The sequence below is a fragment of the Hipposideros armiger genome, unplaced genomic scaffold, assembly GCF_001890085.2.
Source record: "Hipposideros armiger isolate ML-2016 unplaced genomic scaffold, ASM189008v1 scaffold_12, whole genome shotgun sequence".
NCBI classification, from domain to species: Eukaryota; Metazoa; Chordata; class Mammalia; order Chiroptera; family Hipposideridae; genus Hipposideros; species Hipposideros armiger.
The window spans coordinates 1,122,623-1,142,526 of NW_017731362.1; the positions used below are offsets into that span (position 1 = coordinate 1,122,623).

At 39.9% G+C, this 19,904-nt stretch overlaps 1 protein-coding gene across 1 annotated transcript; it reads left to right on the top strand.

Moving 5' to 3' along the window:
• Positions 1-3,688: 3,688 nt before the first annotated feature.
• On the top strand, positions 3,689-16,479 carry DUT (deoxyuridine triphosphatase). Its single transcript, XM_019663822.1, has 7 exons — positions 3,689-4,010; positions 4,498-4,636; positions 6,585-6,676; positions 8,924-8,968; positions 14,315-14,389; positions 14,542-14,612; positions 15,030-16,479. The coding sequence occupies exons 1-7, from the start codon at positions 3,788-3,790 to the stop codon at positions 15,084-15,086; spliced, it is 702 nt and encodes a 233-aa protein (XP_019519367.1). The 5' UTR covers positions 3,689-3,787; the 3' UTR covers positions 15,087-16,479.
• The last annotated feature ends 3,425 nt before the right edge of the window (positions 16,480-19,904 follow it).

Genomic DNA, 19,904 nt, shown 5'->3' on the forward strand with positions numbered 1-19,904 from the left:
AAGAGGCAGCCTGTAAGGTGGAAGGAAAGCCCAGTGTGGTCTAGCGAGGAACCGTTGCAATAAGGAGGGCATGATAACTGTGAAACTAAGAATGCCTGGTTAATTGACTACACACATCTTTCCCAGACCTGGGAACACAGTCAGCAGCAGGCTCAGCATAAAGAAGAGCTACCCGAGTCTCAACAGGGCACGTATAAACCTACAGAGCAGAGTAGCTAAGCGCAAGGACTCTCCGAAGCCAGACTACCTGAGGTAGAATCCTGGCTCCGCCTCTTTCTAGTTGTGAGCTGTGTGATCTTGAGCACATTATTTAAGCTCTCTGTTCTTCAGTATCCCCATCTGTAGGACGGTGATAATAACAACACTTGTTTCCTCTGGTTGTGATAAAAAAACACTCAGAATATAACTGGCATAAAGTAATCACCATGTACTCATAAGTCTTTGTTAAAAGAAGAGAGAAAAATACCTAGACAGTAGTTCTCCCTTATCAGAGGGAAATACATTCCAAGGCCCCCTAGTTGATACGTACAGTAAACCACGGATAGTATGGAACCCCATATATACTATGTTTTTTTCCTATACAAAGTTTAATATCAATTAGGTACAGTAAGAAATCAACAACTAATAATAAAATACAACAATTATAACAATATGCTGTGATAAAAGTCATGTGAATGTGGCCTCTCTCTCAAAATATGTTGCTGTATTCACCCTTCTTCTTGTGATGGATGCATTGGTGGAATCATTCCATAAACAACATGGCTGTCGCCCACACTTTCTGATTATGTTGCCAGAACACAGGCAGATAACTTGTTTGGTTTGGAGGCTGTGTGGGTTCTTTGCTCTGTACGCCGCTATATCTGGCTTTATCATGTGCCCTGCAGCGTTGTAACGGAGTATCAGAATTCATCTTTCCTCCCATGTTTTATGCCCTGGTGCCTCCTTGTAATGCCTTTTCCATCTTAACTAAGCACTCATCACTGCCTGTGCCCATAATTTTTGCAGTTTGAGGTGCAACAACAAAACTAGCACAAATTTATTTTCCTTCTTCACAATTTCACAGATAGAAGATTCATTCTTACCGTCAATCTTAGCAACCTCAGCATATGATTTTTTTCATTCCTAACTCAAAAACTTTCACCCTTTCACTTAAAGGAAGGCTTTTGCAGCTTCTCTCTGGCATGCCCGAATTGCCAGCATCACTATTTTTGGGCTTTGGGGTTATTATTAAGTAAAATAAAGATTACTTGATGTTACGAATGACTTCTAGGCTCACAGTCCATGCTGCACTCTCTTTCTGCAAGTCAGGGGAACTAACCCCCAAGAGAGACTCTCAGACCCCCAGGATCTACCTGGCACTGACTGAGGCCTCTGCAGTAGCCGTGGCATGAGCAAAGAACAGGGCATGCAAGATCTTAAGTGCCTTTCAATATGTTCTTTACTCAAACATCAATCATCAACACACCAAACAGTAAAGCACACAGAGTAATACAATAATTGGGTAAAATAGAGTAATGAACCAGTCTCAAAGTCAATCCAAGTCCTGGTGGAGTGAACAAGGGTGGCTGATCTGGGGGTTTGGTCTGGCAGAGGTTTGGTCAGAGCGAAGCTGAGCAGAGCAGAGGGTTCTTGGAGCAGAGTGGCAGCGTGGTCACCTTTCAGTCGAGACCTGCAAAAGTCCTCAGTTCTTATGCAGTTCTGAGTGCCTTCCTGATGTCACCTTATCAGGGCAGCCAGCTGGTGACCCTGATGTGCTCTTATCTTCAGTAGCAGACCTTTGGAGTATAGCTGGTTACACCCAACTACCAGGGCAACCAGGCAGCTCCCTGGTTATCTTCTAAGTTCTCTGCACATATCCAAAATGGAGTTGCTTTCGCTCATTCAATATGGAGTCACTCTTGCTCACACTAAACTCATTCTAACAGCTTCCAGGAGCGCTCTACACACTTGAGCATAAGCACTGTGATACCACAACAATCTATCTTATAACCAAGATGGCGACTAAGTGACTATTGGGTGGGGAGCATGTACATGAAGATGCTAGACAAAGGGGTGATTCATGTCCTGAGCGGAATAGCTCAAGATCTCATTATGCCACTCAGAACAGCCCATAATTTAAAACTTATGATTTGTTTCCTGAATTTTCCATTTACTATTCGATTAAAAATTAAAAGAGTGAACAGAAAAATCAAGAGACATGATCATATACAGGGGCCCAATGGACTAGGCAACGAGATCTCTATCATTCATTCATATAAAAAATGTTCTGAGCCAAGCACTAAACTAGGCCCCAAGAATACAATGGTGAATGAAGACATGTGTGGTCCCAGCACTCATAGAACCTATGTCTACTAGAGACAATAGTAAATAAGAAAATAAATACATAAAAGAAGTACAGGTTGTAGTAACAAGTGGTGTGAACAGGAAAAAAAAAAAGCCTAATTACTGTGATAGAAAATGGTGGTGAGGGAAAGACAGGGCTACTTCAGTTAAGTTTTTGAGGGAAGGCCTCTCTGATATGAGTTGAGACTTGAAACATGAAGCATAAATCAAGGATGTGTATAGACTCCCAGGCAGGAAAGTCTGGTGGGTCTAGAAACTGAACACCATTGTAGCCAGAAGCACCTGGGATGAGAGGGATGATGGCTCTAGATGAGACTGGAAAAGTAGAAGGGCCTAAGATCGTTGCTGCAGGTATAAATTTAGCGAGTCCACAGGGTACAGGTAATATTGGGTCGTCGGGAAAGTCATGACATATTTTTCTGTTTTTCAATGCAAAAATGCGTCATGACTTTCCAGAGGACCCAACATTTAAAGGCATGGGGAAGCCAGTGTAAACAGGGTCATCCATAACCTCATCCAGAGGAATTCCAGCTTGGACGAGGAGAGGCTTGTAAAGGAAATTGAAAAGGTGGGGCCTATAAAGAAAGGCACATTATTTGTCATTTTTCTAAAACGGCCCCACTACAGCTTCTATCTATTTTGACAAAGTGCGTTACAATTTGGTTTTCAGATTTTTGTGTGAGTTCCGGAAATAACTGGATATACTTGTATCCTAAAAAAAAAAAATCAATTTACAATTACATAGAAAGTGATTTGCCCATCCTGACTTTAAGGTACACCAGCACGGCGCAGGATCTTTCAATCATAGCCACAGGGGGTCCCCTCTGTGTTGCTTGTGGGGTCATCCGAAAGAGTGCTAGGATTTCAACTGAGTTGCCTTTGCCTTTATCCTTAAGACCTTGCTCCTCCGCCCCTCCCCCCCTTTGAAGGTTAACTATACACCTTCTTGCACTCGCCATGTTGTAACGAAATCGAATATGCTGCCCTTGCATACAGCCTAAGGTGCAGCAACGAGCGCAGTGACCGTGACTGGCATTGTGATGCGGTTCCATTGCTTTTGGGTCCCCTGAGATTTGAACCTAGGGAGTCATGGCCTCGGGCGGCGCCGCCCCAGGTAAGTCAGCAGATGGCCAGGGCCCGGGCACTGGGCCTCGCGTCAAGTCTCAGAAAACGGGGCCCGAAAAAAATAAATGAGAATAGGAGGGAGGCAGAGGCGACCTGAGGCGGCAGCCAGATTTCGGGCACAAAACGTGCGCACATTCCTGGAGGCCCAGGGCCTGCGCCAGCCTGAGGGCGGCCAATGCGCCGCCTCCGTGCGCCCCTCGTCGGAAGGCAGCGGTTACTGCTTCCTAGGTCACGTCCCTGGGACGCTCGTCTCTGGGGTGCAAGCCAGGCGCGCGCCAGCAGGAGCCGATAACCAACAGGGGTCTAAAGCTCGGGGCTAATGACTCCTCTCGGCTCTCGCCCTGCGATCGGCTACGATTTCCTTTCGACTTTGCTCCGCTCAGTGTGTACAGTCGCGCGCAGCGCAAGGCCAAACGCCGAGATGGCGGGACTCTTCCGGCGAAGCCCGCCCCTCGACTCCACCCCGCCGGGAGCCGCGCCGCTGGGGACGCTCCCTCCGCGGGCCAGCGCTCGCAGCCTAGCCCGAGGATGTCACGGCGCCAGTAATATCCGGGACCTGGCTTCCTAGCTCCTGGGGAGGAGGGAACCGCGGCCAGCAGTCCCCACCCACGCCCTGGGCCTGGGAGGGGAAGTGGGAGGGCGCGCAGTCCTACGGCGCAGGAGCGAGTCCATTCGGGTTCCCTCCCGTGGGGGTGGAGGTGGGGGGTTTTCTATTGTGTGTGAGGTGGGCCATAGGTGCTGCCTCCCTACTTTGGACCCGTGTGCTAAGTTTGCAAAGCTTAAAAAGGCTCAGTAGTTTCCGATTCCAAATCTGCTTTCGCAAAAGAGTTTCCAGCCCCAAATTTGAATCCCTCCTCCTCTCTGAGCCAAACTGTGGGCTCGTCCAGGAGGCGGGGGCTGGGCGGGAATTGCTGGCGGGAAATTTTAAAATTCAGTTTGTCCCCAGCGGATTGGGTTCATTTTGCGCGTTTTTCTTCCCTGTGCTCGCACCTTCGCTCTCTTTCTGCTCTGCCATGCCTTGCTCTGAAGAGACCACCGTGATCTCCCCCAGCAAGCGGGCACGACCTGTGGAGGAGGGCGGCATACGGCTCCGCTTCGTCCGGCTCTCAGAGCACGCCACAGCCCCGACCAAGGGGTCTACGCGAGCCGCGGGCTACGACCTGTACAGGTTAGTGGTGACCTCCGGCCGCCCGCGTCCCCCGCGAGGGGCCGCCTTCTGTCCCCGCCATCCCTAAATCCGCAGAGAAGACCCAATTCCCGAATTTCAGAGCTCTCAGTCACGTTAACTTATATTCTGCTGCCACAGCTTGGAACATTCACTTAAAATATTACAGAAACAGACTTTTTTTTTGCATAGATGTAGTGTTGCCACCTTTGTGTTCAAAATTTTAGCTTTGCTCTTAAGCATAAATTCAGTAGGCATTTGGGCAAAGAATGTCGAATGGTAAATAACTATCAGTAAATGTTCTATGAGTCGTGATTGTTTTGCAACATTTCTTGTACCCTCTCCACGTGGAAGGTAGAGATGAATAAGGCTTTCAAGGCCTGAGCGTTATTCTGTGCTCAATAGAAACAGAAAGCCATGGTGGGAGCTTAGATGCGGAGTATGAACATACCTAAGAAGGGTTAATGAAGGCTGCTTCTGCCTTAAAGAGTTAATGAAATTTCTTCACACGCCCATATTTAAGTTAGCCCCAAGGACCGGAAGGTTCAGAAAGGGCCCGAATGTGAAAAGAAGGGATGTTGGTAATACTACCATCTCTTCATATGTACACTTTTTACCTGGACTAAAAACTTTTCCCATATTGTATTTTTTAAAAACTCAACGACAATCCTGAAGTAGATGAGTTACTTTTTATATTGTAGATGAGAGAATTTGTAAAGAGCTGAATTGATAACCCAAAGGCTTGAATGTAGTAGAAATTTTGACCCTGAATTCAGTGGGGGTTTTTTTTTTGTTGTTGTTGTTGTTTTCTCCTGGCTTACTGTGTCTAAGTCTTAGACCCATTAAGGTAGGTGGAAAGTGACATTGGAGGTAGTGGACATTTATTACATGATGAAATCCTGAGCCTTAGGGTATATTTTAAAGCATTCCAGGTCATTCTAATGTGAGAACTACTGGTCTAAGTCATAAGTACAGGAGTTAGGGGAGAAAGGAGTGAGGAATGGTATAGTAAGGGAGAAGAGAAAGAAAAAGAAAAGTGAAGTATAGACTGTTGAGGCTGAAAGGAATATAATTCAGTCCCTTAATTTTTAGGAATAAAAATAGTGATGTAGTTTGACTATACCGTGTCTGGGCACTGCTGTGAGTCTTAGGAGAGACTTTGATCTAAGGTACTGTTAAGCATCCTCATAAACACAGGTGGCTTTCTGTATACTGAACAGACATGGAAAGAACTGATCTCTTTATTAAGTTAGGGGTTAACTATTTGAAGAGAGGAAATTCCATTGAAAGGAGTAAAAGTACAGTATCGCTTTTACCAGCCTTAATTAGGTCTTCAAAGTAACTTCCAGCTCTGCTTATTGTAAAATTTCTATCAGTGAGGGGGCTACAGTAATAGCACCCAGCATTTGCTGGATGGACCCTAGAGAATCAGTTGCTCAGCAGTGTCCATCTCCAGGGCTGTTCACAGTGTCAGCTCTCTACCTCAGCCAGTGAAGTTCATGGGCACAGCTTGGTAAACTAGCAAGACCAGCGGAAAAGATGCAGCACAGCTCTGCCCCCTTATTTTGTCCACCCATTTTCCCCTTTCCTTCTGCATGTTTTCCCTAATTGCTTAGAGGATTGTTGTGAGAACAACTTGAGTTATATAAAGCAGTTACAACTGTGCCTCGGGCATAGTAAGGCATATAAGACTTAATAAATGTTAGTTTTTAGTAGTTATTATTTACCCTTTCTTGGTTCTCTCTTCCTCTTTTCATACTGTGTTACTGAAGCATACACCTTTTAAAAGTCTGCCTTTTCTGCCCCTTTCTGCTAAATAATTACCTCAATTTCCCAACCAAATTTTGTTCAGGGGAGAACACATTTATATGTTGTCACCTCTTTCAATAGAAAATTTCAAAGAGAATAACTATATCTAAATACTAGTTCTTTTTTTCCAATATCTTCCTAGTGCCTATGATTACACATTACCACCTATGGAGAAAATCGTAGTGAAAACCGACATTCAGATGGCTCTTCCTTCTGGGTGCTATGGAAGAGTAGGTAAGTGGTTTAAGACAGAGGTAACTATTTGTCATGCTCTTCCTTTGTGATGTGTTCCTTCATCTGAATTTCATTTAGGGTATAAATGAGGAAAGGGATATTGCTCAGCCTGTGTCCTGAAATGAAGTGCCACCTGTGGTGGCAAATACGGCCATTTGAAAACTTTGATTTACTACATACAGGCATATCTCGAAGATGTGGGTTCGGTTTCAAACCATAGCAATGAAGCAAATATCACAAGCAAGTCATGGATTTTTTTCAGTTTCCCAATGCATAATAAAAGTTATGTTTACACTATGTTATAGTCTATTAAGTGTGCAATAATAGCATTATATTTAAAAATGTAGGACCAGCCGAGTGGCTCAGTTGGTTAAGAGCTCGCTCAAGAGTGCGAGCTCTGAGCAACAGCGGTTTGAGTCCCGCCCGAGCTGAGCTGCCAACAGGTGGCAGGATGGCTCAGCTAAAAAATAAAATAAAATAAATAAAAAATGTACATACCTTAGTTAAATACTTTATTGCTAAAAATGTTAACCATCACCTGAGCCTTCAGCAAGTTGTAATCTTTTTGCTGGTGGAGGGTCTTACCTTCAATTTGTAAAAAATACAATATCTGTGAAGCACAGTAAAGCAAGGTGCAATAAAACGAGGTGTGCCTGTATCTGCTTTTGCCCGTATCTCTGCTATTTTTCTGATTCCTTGTTTGAGCTTTTAGGAGGCTCACATCGGCCCAAGAGGTTTTTCTCACAACCACTCACTCAGAAAAACTGAAAATATAGGTGATTTTTAACTGGCACTTTTTCCAGTGTTAACGCCAACTTGCCCTTTAAGGACCAGATTGCATATGAAGTCAGATTATTTTGTGAAGACGGTGGTGAGAATGGCTCATATTTGTTATATAAGAAAATAGACAGGCTTAGGAAAATGGATATGGCGTTTTATATCGTGAGATTAAAAATTCTAACCCTTGTTGGTCCCAGAGTATATCAGGCCACTTAGACTTTTCCCCTTTGGGTTTCCCTGCCATGGGGTGTGTTAAGGGATATTAGACTCTTCAGTGGGCTAGAGGGAAACATCTCATAGTGGGAGGAGCTAAGACAAAATGGAGTGCAGGTCAATAGGTTTGACTTTTCTGGAGTGAGTCAGTTGTCATTGGAAAGAGCTTAAAAGTTCTTTTCAAGAGCATAATTACTTTCCGACTAACTTGAGTAAATATGAAAGAACAAACCGAACTGTGCGCCCGCCCCAGGAGTGGGAGGTAGTGGCTAGACTACCACTGTCTTGTTAACCGTGAGTGTGAGAATTGCTGATACTTCAGCATTTAAAAAAAAAATGAGATGAGCTCTCTCTTTACCTCTTTTTGACAGCATTGACCACATTTTTAGTGTATTTTGGGGGGGAAAATATCAGGAGATGGAATGAAATAAAAGGGCAGGAAGGGGCAGCATTTATTGACAAAGTTTCCTGATTTAAGTTATTCTGGAATAAAATACTAGCAGTTACGATAGTTAATGGTAGGCCTGATGTGCAAGTCAGCAAGTATAAGGTATAAATTTAGCTTTTTACTTTTTCATTTTAAAAATAAAAAGGCACAGTAAGAATGAAAAGCATAGTGGAACTGAGTTTTTAACTTTAGTTTTTGGCGTTTTGCTTGATGATACTAAGTCATTTATTCTTAACCTGGTTCATTTGTTTTATACAGACGTGTCTTTTGGCATCTGAATCATGAGTAGAAGTCCCAAGTTCTAGGCTAAGCTCTGCTACTCTTTGATTAGGTTTATACCTCTCTTTATCTCTCAGCCTTCTTCCTATCTATATACATTGCAACATGCTCAGAACTCCTATCTTAAAACAAAAGCCCTCTTCCTCAGTTCCATGTTCCTGCCAGTTGCAGTCCTCCCATTGTAGCTAGACTTCTTCACAAAATTGTCTATGGTTGTACCCACTTGATCACCTCATTTCATTCCAGCAGTCCACAACTCGACCACCATAGATTCTCAGTTTGACTGAAGTTGTGTGGGACTGGCTTAAGTTGGCTTCAAATTAAACCTTGTCAAATTTTTCTAAGCTATTCTTGTCTACTTTGGTAATACAATATGATAAATATATTCTTTAATTCAGAACCTCTATGAAAGCCAAGATGAATATCAATGTTAAACACGATGAGAATAACATGCTTAAATTTGTCAAGTATATCCAACATTGTCCTTCCCCCTTTAAATAGCCAATTTCTCCTTTTTTGTTTTTTAGCTCCACGTTCTGGCTTGGCTGCAAAATATTTCATTGATGTAGGAGGTAATATATTTATGTTTTTATTCTCTAAGTATTTGTAAGTATTTACTTTGCCTTTGCTTAAGAGGTAATAATCAAATGACAAGTTTTATTTTTATCTTCAAGAAAAGGAAATGATTTTTGTTGTGTCTTGCCTTTTAGAAATTTCTATCTGAATACTAGATAATTATGATAGTTTCAAATGCTAGTTGATCTTGTCTAATTTTTAAATGAATGAAATGAATTTCATTTTACTAATAGGCTAACTAGACACTATCTGACAGATAGAATTTTTGCCTTGGTTTAGTGATAATCTGCATTTAGTCCAAAAATAAGTATTCTTAGAAGAAGGTTTGTTATTATAAGTGAAGGAAACACTTTAGTCATTATTTAAGCAATTATGTAGGTTCCAGAAAATGCAGGTCTACCTTATAAGAATTTACTGACCTCCATAAGAGAGGCGTCCATGTTTGGCAAAATATAAAAAGAATCTTTCCCTAAAGTCAGGAGAGGAAACCCTGTACTTTCCCATCTACTACATTTCTTGGCCAGCAAGTCCTCAGTGGCTCCTGTTTCTCTTATAACAAAGCCTCACTCATGTCTCCCAAAGTCAACAACTTCCTCACAGGGCCCCTTTCATGAAGGAGCCCCTTTGTTTTAAGATCTTTAACTGCCTCTTACTATTAGGAAAGTCTCACCTTCCTGATATGGCTCCCTTGCTTCGGATCTTCTCATTATTGGGGTACAGACCCCACTGATGGGGGTCCCCATGTCTTGACCCTTTATCTCCATTGATGGTGAGCGAGTGCTTCACTAACAAGAAACCTTGGCCCTCGGAGAAGTGTGTATGATAGATGCTCCGCCTCCCACCATTTTTAGAAAGCTACTTTTTAACCAATGAGGAAACTGGCTCAGAGATGAGCCTAAGCTGACATGTTAGAAACTGGCATCTCCATCCATCTGATTCCAATGCCCTGTTCTTTCCACTCCAGTTAAATGCTATGGATAACCCTGCTATCTCTCCGCCAACCAAGCACTGTGCTGAATTCCAATAGCTCCATGTTACCTGCACTGCAGGGCGCAAGCACCAGATGAGGCCTGCCCCCTGTGCTATCTACAGCCTGCCCTTAGTCTCCCCATGGTGTCACTAGGTGGTGCTGTGGGGACAGACAGGAGCTCAGAAGTAGGTCTTAGGGACTGAAGAAAGGAGCTGAGTGGTAGAGCAGTAATGGGTGATAGCCCACTCAGGCTGAGGATTGCCTGGGCTCAGTTTTGTTTGATTTTCAAAAATACTTTCAGAAGGTCAAGTATGGTAGTTTAGGACTATAACTTAAGGATATCAAAAATTGTATATATTTTTAAAGAAATTTCAAAGGGTCGTGAAAGGAACATGAGCTTTGGAGTAACAACTGGATGTGGGTTCCAGCTTTGTCACTAACTAGTTATTACTTAACTTGTCTGAGCCTGTTTCCACATCTGTAAGATGAAAATGAGTGTACCTGCCTATGAAGGTTGAGAAGATTAAATGATAATGTATAACACTGCTTGGCACATACTAGATCCTATAAATTATATTTCCTGTCCCCTAGGGGCTTCACAGATTTTTTTTTTTCAACGTGGAAACTTTTTTTTCCCACCTTTGTTACTAATTTTCATTCTGTTTAAAACAGCCCTCTGAAAAAAATTCATGTAAAAGAATTTTTTAGTTTGCCTGGTGGTTGGTGTGCTATTATTTATGTAATCACATTGTGGTGTGTTCTTGGATGCAGAGTATCTTAAAAATGTCTCTTAGGCACAAGTTTATCATAGTTGGCCACAGTTTTTATTTCAGAAGAAAGATGTTGTTAGAAATCACAGGCTGTAAATAAGGGTCAAAGGGAAAAGTTGAGTATGCAGGATTCCGTTCAGAATTCACATCTGGTAGGTGTGGATGGTTTTCACTAAAGGTTTCCAACAAATGACATGCCAGAGTCTTGACACACTAAAACTTTTGCCTGAAGTCAGTTAATCACTCTGCCAGTTCCAATGCATGATTTTTCCAGTGATAACTTCAAAATACTTGCTGCTTTCTGATGAAGAGAAAGATCCCTGATGCTTATGTCCCTTATGTAGGAAAAGACCAAGCCTTGGGCTCTTCTTGAAGGTTAAATCGCCTTTGAGTGACACATGAGCTTGGAACTACTGGATTTTTTTTATGCTGTTGACATACAAGTAAATGCTAAAAAATAAAGTTTTAATTGAGGGCTTTCTTTTCCTGCCACACATTTTAATTGACTTCACACAACTTCATTTCTTTTACTTAGCTGAAGGCTTTTCCCACGCCTGTGTGCCAAGCATAAAATCTTGGTAAGATGACCTGGCATTGCAGAATTCAAGACACCCAACCATTTGAGTTTGATAGAACAACTTTACAGATACATAACAAAGGCCTTTACAAAAAAGGGAGTGTTTTTTTATGGTACAAGATAGAATAGAGTAAAAAGAATTAATACTTGGAAGTCATGTGAAAAAGTTAAATACCCAAATAGATAAGAAAAAATCCTCATCATAAGCAATGTAGAAGAGGACAAAAAAAATGATAAACAATAAAGAGGACATGCAAGTATGCAATAAACATACAGAGGAAGGAAGTCCAGCCTCACTATAGTCATCAGAGGAATGCAAAGTAACACCGTGAGGTACCATTTTTTACTCATCAAATTGGCCAGAATTAAGAAGATTTCTAACATCTGGCAATGCAAGGACTTTGGAAATGGACATTTTTAAATATTGCTGATAGAAGTTTGAATTGCTACACCTTTTATGCAAATTGTTTAGTAATATCCATTAAAATTTAAAATGCACACACCCTTTGCCCCAGGAAAGTGCTTATTGGAAACTATTTGATGAGGATAAAATGCTAAATACACTAGGACATATGTAAAGGGCTGCTTTGTTTATTATAGCAATAATATGAAAACAACCTGAATGTGAGATAATATGTAAGAGATAGTTACATAGAAATAAGGAACTGTGTATTTCCATATCTTGGCACTAAAGAGAATGACTTATGATTTATATATAATTTTGATATGCCTATGATATGTTAAGTGGAAAAAAAAGAAAGTAATATGTAAAATACAGAGGGTGCCAAACAAATGTATATCTATTTTCAAAAAGGAAAGAACTATTAAAATTGTAATACAATGAATGACGTTAGCATTCATTTGATTAACACCATCTCTTGAGCGAATGTCATACTACACATTGCTACCATAATTCAATTCAACTTCAAAAAGTAATACATAGATAACATCTCTTAAACAGTGTACATTTTTTGGCACCCCCGGTATATTACTGTAAGTTTGGCTACTTGAGGGAGGGTAGGGGAAATCATTAGCTTTTACTTTATACTCGTATGTATTTGTACTATTTGGGCAATCTAAAAATGTCCTAATAAAGTAGAAACAAGAGTTCAGAAGTCAGACCACGTTGTCCTTATCTAAAACATTCTAGGAAAAGGAGTTCTAGCCTGTACTTCAAGCCTTGTAGTCAGGAGATTCTGTGGCCTACTGTGGTCATTTTCCGGGCATGGAATAACATGTACTGAGGGGTATCCTCATTAAATCTGATCCACATTGTTCCAGCAGCCGAAACTTTCTGCATATAGATAATACAGAAAAGAGCTGATTCCATCTTTATATCAATTCTTTCAGTAAATATCAAGGGCTAATTTAACAGTTATTGAAGCCAGGCTTCAGTATTTTTCAAATTGGTCCGTTTCATTGCTCTACATCTAGAAAGGAATAGACTGTTTCATTTAGTCTAGACATGATTTGAACCATCTCTGCTGCTTTTCAGCCACCTTTATACTCACCCTTCCCACTGTTAAAATTTTATTTATCTTTAATTTAAACTCTTAAAAGTTTTGTGTCGGGAACCTTTTAAGAAGTGCTTAAATTTAATTTCACTTATTCCTAGTAATTTATTCATAAAGCACAGGGGTTCATTTAAACTTCTATTGTAATCCACTGGAAAAATCTAAAATGTTGATTTTTCTGAGTATTTTACCTATGGTGGAACTATTTTTAAAATGTATTTTTTTGTTTTCCTATATGAGAATATTGAAAGGGAATGCTTACCCTTGTTCTAAAAAATTTTTTTTTTTCAGTTGACCTTCAAATAATTATGAACCTCAGCAACCAGCATTAGTACCCATCAAGCTAAATTCCTGATTACTTTTATTTCCTTTTTTTTCTTTGATAAGAGTTATTTTGTTTTTTAGGAGGCAGGTGTTAAGGTGTTACGTGGAGCTACACTGAATTAGGTTCACATGAATTCTTTCCAGCATTTTACAAACTAAAGGGAAAGAATTAACATGTATAAAAGGAAATGAGCAGTGGTGGGGGATGGGGAGTGACTACTAGTAGGTAAGGAGGTTTCTTTTTGTGGTAATGAAAATGTTCTAAAATCGATTGTGTTGATGGTTGTACAACTCTGTATAAACCAAACACCATTAAATTGTAAATCATGTCTCAGTATTAAAAAAAGGAAATGAGAAGGCCTGGTGCACTTGTATTATTTGTGCCTGTATTTATGAAAACATTTTAAATTCTTGGCCCAAAGATAAATGCTAACAAGTCTGGTAACTGAACCTCTCTGGGCCATGACTGGGCCCTGGCTTAATTTTGTCGCATGCAAAGATTTGTTGCCCTTGTGTTTATAATCTCAAACAGGTACTAATTATATATGATTCTATGTAAAAGTGTACTCATTAAGCTTGTGTGCTAACATCTTAGAGATCATGCTCTAAGAAAGGATGGTGGCTCAAATTAAAAGAAGACAACTGAAAGGTTCAGCTTCTTTTTTGTTATAAAAATGGAGTGTCCTGATAGTTGTTAGACTGCTGCTTAACAAACGTCAGTATTGACTTATTCCACTGCAGATCTTCAGGCTTTTTGACATTTTTATTTATGACTCAATCATATTTCAACTTGGATATTAGTGGGAAGCTGCTACCAGGAAAAGCCTTTAAAGCCCAAATCATAATTTTCTCCTCGTCTTTTGGGCAGGTGTGCAGCAGATAGACAGTGGGTTTGGAGAGCAATTCAGGATGACCTGTCAGATGCTAAGTGCCAACTCCCACTTTAGAGTAGGAAATTGTCACCATTTGTAAGAATGATGGGTTGGAAAATTACCTTCTAAACTCTTATTTGCATTTTAGTAGTATCGTTTCTTAGTTTTGAGTTTTTACGTAGTACCAGAGCAAGATTCACTTATTCAGCTATAAGGATAAAAATCTCAGCTACATAAGAGTGATTTTGAGGTCATTATACACTCTCAGTGTTTTGGTAGCATAAACCAAGCCAATGTTATTTTTCTTTTCTTCAGCTGGTGTCATAGATGAAGATTACAGAGGAAATATTGGTGTTGTACTGTTTAATTTTGGCAAAGAAAAGTTTGAAGGTACGTTAAATATATAGACACATAAATGCAGTGAGTTTTCTGAGTTGTATATATCTAATACATGGTAACTCGTCTAATTCTCATTATAGAAAGCAGGATATAGAGAATGCATTAATAAAATATCAGTAATAAACTTTTTTTTCTTTTTGAAGTCAAAAAGGGTGACCGAATTGCACAGCTCATTTGTGAACGGATTTTTTATCCTGAAATAGAGGAAGTCCAAGTAAGTATCATAAAAACTGAGTAGGGAATGAATGATATGACATCTTCAGTGAAGGAAAAATAAAATTTTGAGGCTTTAATATGCTATTTGTAACTAAATAGTAGCATATATGACTAGTCCCATTTTAAACAAAATTAAAATCTTAGTTTTAGAATTTCTTGAAATGATTTTCATAGCTATCATAGCATTACTTTGGATGACAAATCATTTAAATATACTGTGAAATTCTATTTCCTTAGCTTTTTAACAAATTATCCAATATTTAAATTTATGGAACTTTTTTTAAAGTAACATTTTTTTGTTGCAGTCTCCTTTTTAAAAAGATGTTATAGCAAGATTAAAAGTCTTACCAATTAGGAGCTGGGGAGAAAGGATCTGAAATTAACTATATGGTTTACCACCTTTATGTCTTTTCAGGTTTTAGATGACACTAAAAGGGGTTCAGGAGGTTTTGGTTCCACTGGAAAGAATTAAAATTTATGTCAAGAATAGAAAATGAGAGACCATGCTTTTTTCCTTAAAAATAAATAATTTTTGTTTAGTGTTGTTTTGCACTTCTGTAAACTTAGTATCTTTAGCTTTTAAAAAATATCTGGTTCTCCTATGATCAAAGAAAGAGTACTTTGTTGGGATCACATAGAACTTTGCATTTTGGTGTTTTTCTACATTTGACTGTTGTATAAATCTGCATGGTAACCTAATACAGTTTTTTTGTGTTTTTTTTTAATCAAATATACATCAATTATAGATCCCACCAAACTGTATTTTTAATTCACTAACTGCTACCCCTTCAACAACTTATTTTTCAGTTGCTTTATAAATCATAAGCAAAGCTTTTCATTCAATAAATTTGAATTCTTTCACAGATAGAAATTATATAAACTGAACTAAAAGATAATAAAAAGCAGTTAGTTATATCTTGTTTTTTTCATTGGTCTAAAAAATTTTTTTAATCTTAAGATTTCTTTGAGGGTAGGAAGAAAAGAATCTTCAGTTTATGTTTTCATTTTTAGTTTTTCTTTTTTCTTTTTTTTAAAATCATCCTTTTGGTAGGCCCTAGGTTGATTGGGCAGAGTTTGTTTTGTGAAAGGAAATGTAACTTGGGAATTTCCAGTTGGTTTGTTCCTCTGAATTTCATTCCATCAAGTAAATTGTATGGGTTGTAGTTATGTGAGTGTCCCTCACTGAAGTAGTAATAATAGGCTGTATCCAAGAAATATGCAATTGAATCGGGATAAAATAGATGTAATGATGTATGCTTAGTTTAGGCCACTGGGTTTGTCCACCCTGTGTACTTTTGAGTAAATATGTTTAAGCAGCATTTCACTGCAGATAGGGGGCTGATTCTGTGGATGAGTTTGATTAACATCTATAGCAACATTCTAGGTGTGCTTTCCTTTACTGTACTTCTCAGACTCATTTGCACCTGGGCTGTCTTTGGGTGTTACTTAGGCTTTGTCAATCGATGCACTAGTGTGAGACTGATGAGGCATCTTTTTTTGTGAGTGTGGGTCATACAGACAGAGTGCTTCTAAAGTGGGCATCTCTCTTGGCTGCCCAGTTCCTAGAAGCACAGGCTAGAGTTCGATTCTTTCCCCCTTCCAGTGTTTCTCTAGGCCATTTAATACCCTGCGATGTAGTAGTTTCAATCTGTGGGTCACGATTCGTTAGTCATGAAATCAACTCAGTGAGTCATAATTGGCATTTAAAAAAATTGAGTAGAAAAACAGCAGAGGACAACATATGTCAAATGGGTAAATATTGTGAAGATTACTTGGATTACATATTTATGTATATATGTGTGAACTGAGTCGTGGTGTAAATTATTTCTGCAGTTCAATAAAAATTTGAATACTTTTTTGCTAAACTAGCTGGAGTGGATTCTGTTCTGTGAACCCTGACTATACATAGTAATAGTTGAGTAAGAAAACAGTATGATGTGACTAACAAGAGATGGTGTCTTAGCTCACACCCTGTTAATGTTAGTTACCACTATATTAAGCACTGAAAGTCCACTATATTAAGCACTTTTTTACAAACTGTTTCTTATATCATACCTGTCAGAGAGTAGATAAAAACACTTTATAGATAACAAAAATAGGCTCAGATATTTAGTAACTTGCTTAACATTTTAGCTAATATGACCACTGTTAAAACTTGCGTCCTATGGCTTCACAACCCATGTTCTTTGCTGTATCTTCAGCCTTTCAAGTGGGAAAGAATAAACAAGATGATTAATGAAAGTCCTAGTTCACACCTGGTATATGTTCACACCTGGGCATCCTTAAAGGAAGATGCGCAGATCTGAAGCTACTCTAAAGTTAATATCCATGAGGTTAGATGAAAGACCTGAGTTTTTGTTTGGAGAAGTATGTGTGCTGCAAATGGGAGGAATAAAGGGGGAGTGGGGAGCAGGAGACTGTCCCTTGGATATGACGTTCTTAGATCTTAAAGACTCAAGGGAAATTAGGCTTGTCACTTGTGACCTGAGTGACTGAAACTAGGATCACTAGATTTAACACTAGAAGATGTTGTCTGAGATAATAGAAAATAGTAAATATTGGTGTCTGCCCCTGGTTCCTGGCACAGAGCTCCTAAAACCCTTGTAGTTTCCTAAGTGATAACTCTGGGAGCATCTCTTTTTCTAATGTTGATCTTTGACCTCAGTTCCTGACAAAGCTCCTGAAATCCTTGTAGTTTTCTGGGTGATAAGAGTGACTTTTGCTCTAATGAGGTGACGGTGGGCTCCTGGATGAGGGCTGATCACCGGAAAGACCATGATTAGAAGTTTAGAATTTTCAGTCCACCTAAATCTCCAGAAGGGAGAAGGCTGAAGATGGAGTTAATGATGGATCCTGCCTGCATGATGAAGCCTCCATAAGGTTTCAAAAGTAGGGTTTGGAGAGCTGAGATGATGAGTACATGGAGGTGCTGGGAGAGGCACTCCCACACGGCTTGGAAGCTCCGCTCCTTCCCACATACCTTGCCCTACACATCTCTTCCACCTTGATGTTCATTGGTACCCTTGAGTAAACTGGCAAACTAAGTGTCAGTTCTGTGAGCTACTCTAGCAAATTGATCGAACCCGAGGGAGAGGGTCTTCGGGACCTCTAATCTGCAGCCAGTCAGAAGCACAGGCCATAACCTGGATTTGTGATTGCCATCTGAAGTTTGTGTGTGTGTGTGTGTGTGTGTGTGTGTGTGGTGGGGGAGCAGTCTTGAGACTGAACCCTTAACTTGTGGGATCTGAAACTATCTTCAAGTAGATAGTGTCAGAATTGAGTTACTGTAGGACACCCAGCTGGTATTGCAGAGAATCGCTTGGTGTGGGGAAAGACTTCACACATCTGGTGACCAGAGTGATGTGTTATGTGAAAAGTTGAGACTCAGGGAAGAAAGACAGGAAAGAACTGGGTTTTCTCCTACATAGGAAGGAAAACAGTTTCTCCTTTACAGTGGCATAAGGGCAGACTCCTGGAACTTTCCTAAAACAGCAAATTTAATGATAAAAGCAAAAAATATGCCATATGGAAGAGTAAGATATAGTCTGTTGGGTTGGGATTATTGGATACTAATTTTCTGTTGTTTATGCAAGGTTTAAACATAGTATTTTTACTTTGTTTTACTGTGAAATATTCATAAAAATATATTTAAAAGCTATGGTATAGTGAATAACTACAAAATAGAAACCCCTAAGGTAGTAGTCTGAACTGGTTTTTTAGGAGGTGAAAACCCTATGCTAATAAGGTTCCTGAGCCCATTTTAGCTAGATTCAGTTGGTAGGTAGCAAAGGGAAACGAGGGAGCAGCCCTTTACAGGGACAAGTTCTTCCCACTAGAAAGGAAAACAAAATTATTTTTACTGATGGCCAAAGAGAAGCATCATTTTTACATGTAGGGCTGCAACACTATCATTTTCAGATTCACTACAAATTGAATAGCAATTACCACTGTATCGGCTTAGTAACTTCCCAGGCAGAAACCAAGGCAGTTTTTCTCTTCACTGTTCTGCATCACACTCACCAATGATTTCCACTGTCACTTCTGTCCTTGGTACTGTATACATCAGAAGAGAAATAACCAGGGCAACTCCTACAAACTAATCTGAGGCTCCATCAGTTAATTTACCTTGGTGGCAGTCTGCAGAGGAAAACATACTAGCTCTTAAACGGCTGCCCTAGGTGGATAGAGGGGCCAAAACCCAAGATTTGGGTTTCAGAACACCTTCCCTAGACAGTACTTCCTGCCACATGACCATCTTCACCCTGGCAGAAGATATAAAATTATTTCCTTAAATTTATTTTCCATCTTATCAAGGAATGGTGGAAGGCTAGAGGGCTAAGACAATGCAGGCATCTGGAGTTTTATGAAGTGAATATATCAGAGTTTGGGATCAATGGGCCTTGGACATATTGACATAATTCCGTGATTATTGAGCCCAAGTTGTCGTATAGGGATTCTCAGTAGAGCTCCTACCCCAGTCCTTTTGTTTGTCCGCAAATCACCTTTGGTCCTATTTCTCATTTATCCTTTATCCCCCTTCCATCTTCAACTTAAGCAATGGTCCCTGTGAGGAGAGAACTAACTAATAGTTTGTACTTACCTCTGCTCCCAACTTTCTTTTCCTACTGCTAACCTCTACTGCATACCCATAAGGTAATGGTGATAGACTGTTAGTCACACGAACTGCAGATGACACAAAAGGATAGAAATTATGTCAGCCAAAAGTTAATAACAGTAGTAGTAATACAGATTCAGAAAACATCCCTGTAGATAGAGAAAGTGTGATAAAATCCATGCTAAGAGGCATGTAATCTTAGCAAAGATAATAATGTGATTGATCTTTGATCAGGCATTTAAAGCCATTTTTTCCCATTAGTGTAAAATATACTATTTTATGTAACTGATGTGATCCTTTCAGCTGAGAAATACTCTAGTATCATTATCCTAACAAAAGAGGTGACGTGGAAAGGAATAACTTCTCAAAAGTGAAAATAAAAGCTGCTGAAAAAACATCTCCATTTGGAGATGGATTAGGTACACACTGCTTTGACATTGCTCTTTTCCGTACTGAAAAGAGAATGAGAAAAAGAAATATAAATTAAACTGAAAGTTTCACTAGTGGAATCTTCCTAAGAAGTATGTGAAGAGGGCCGGCTGAGTGGCGCATTGGTTAAGAGCTGGCTTGGGACGCCAGTGGGCCCCGGTTCGGAGCCCACATATGAGGGCCAGTGACACTGCCCTCTACAGCTAAGATGCTGAACAACAGCTCAACCTGGAGCTGGGCTGCCGT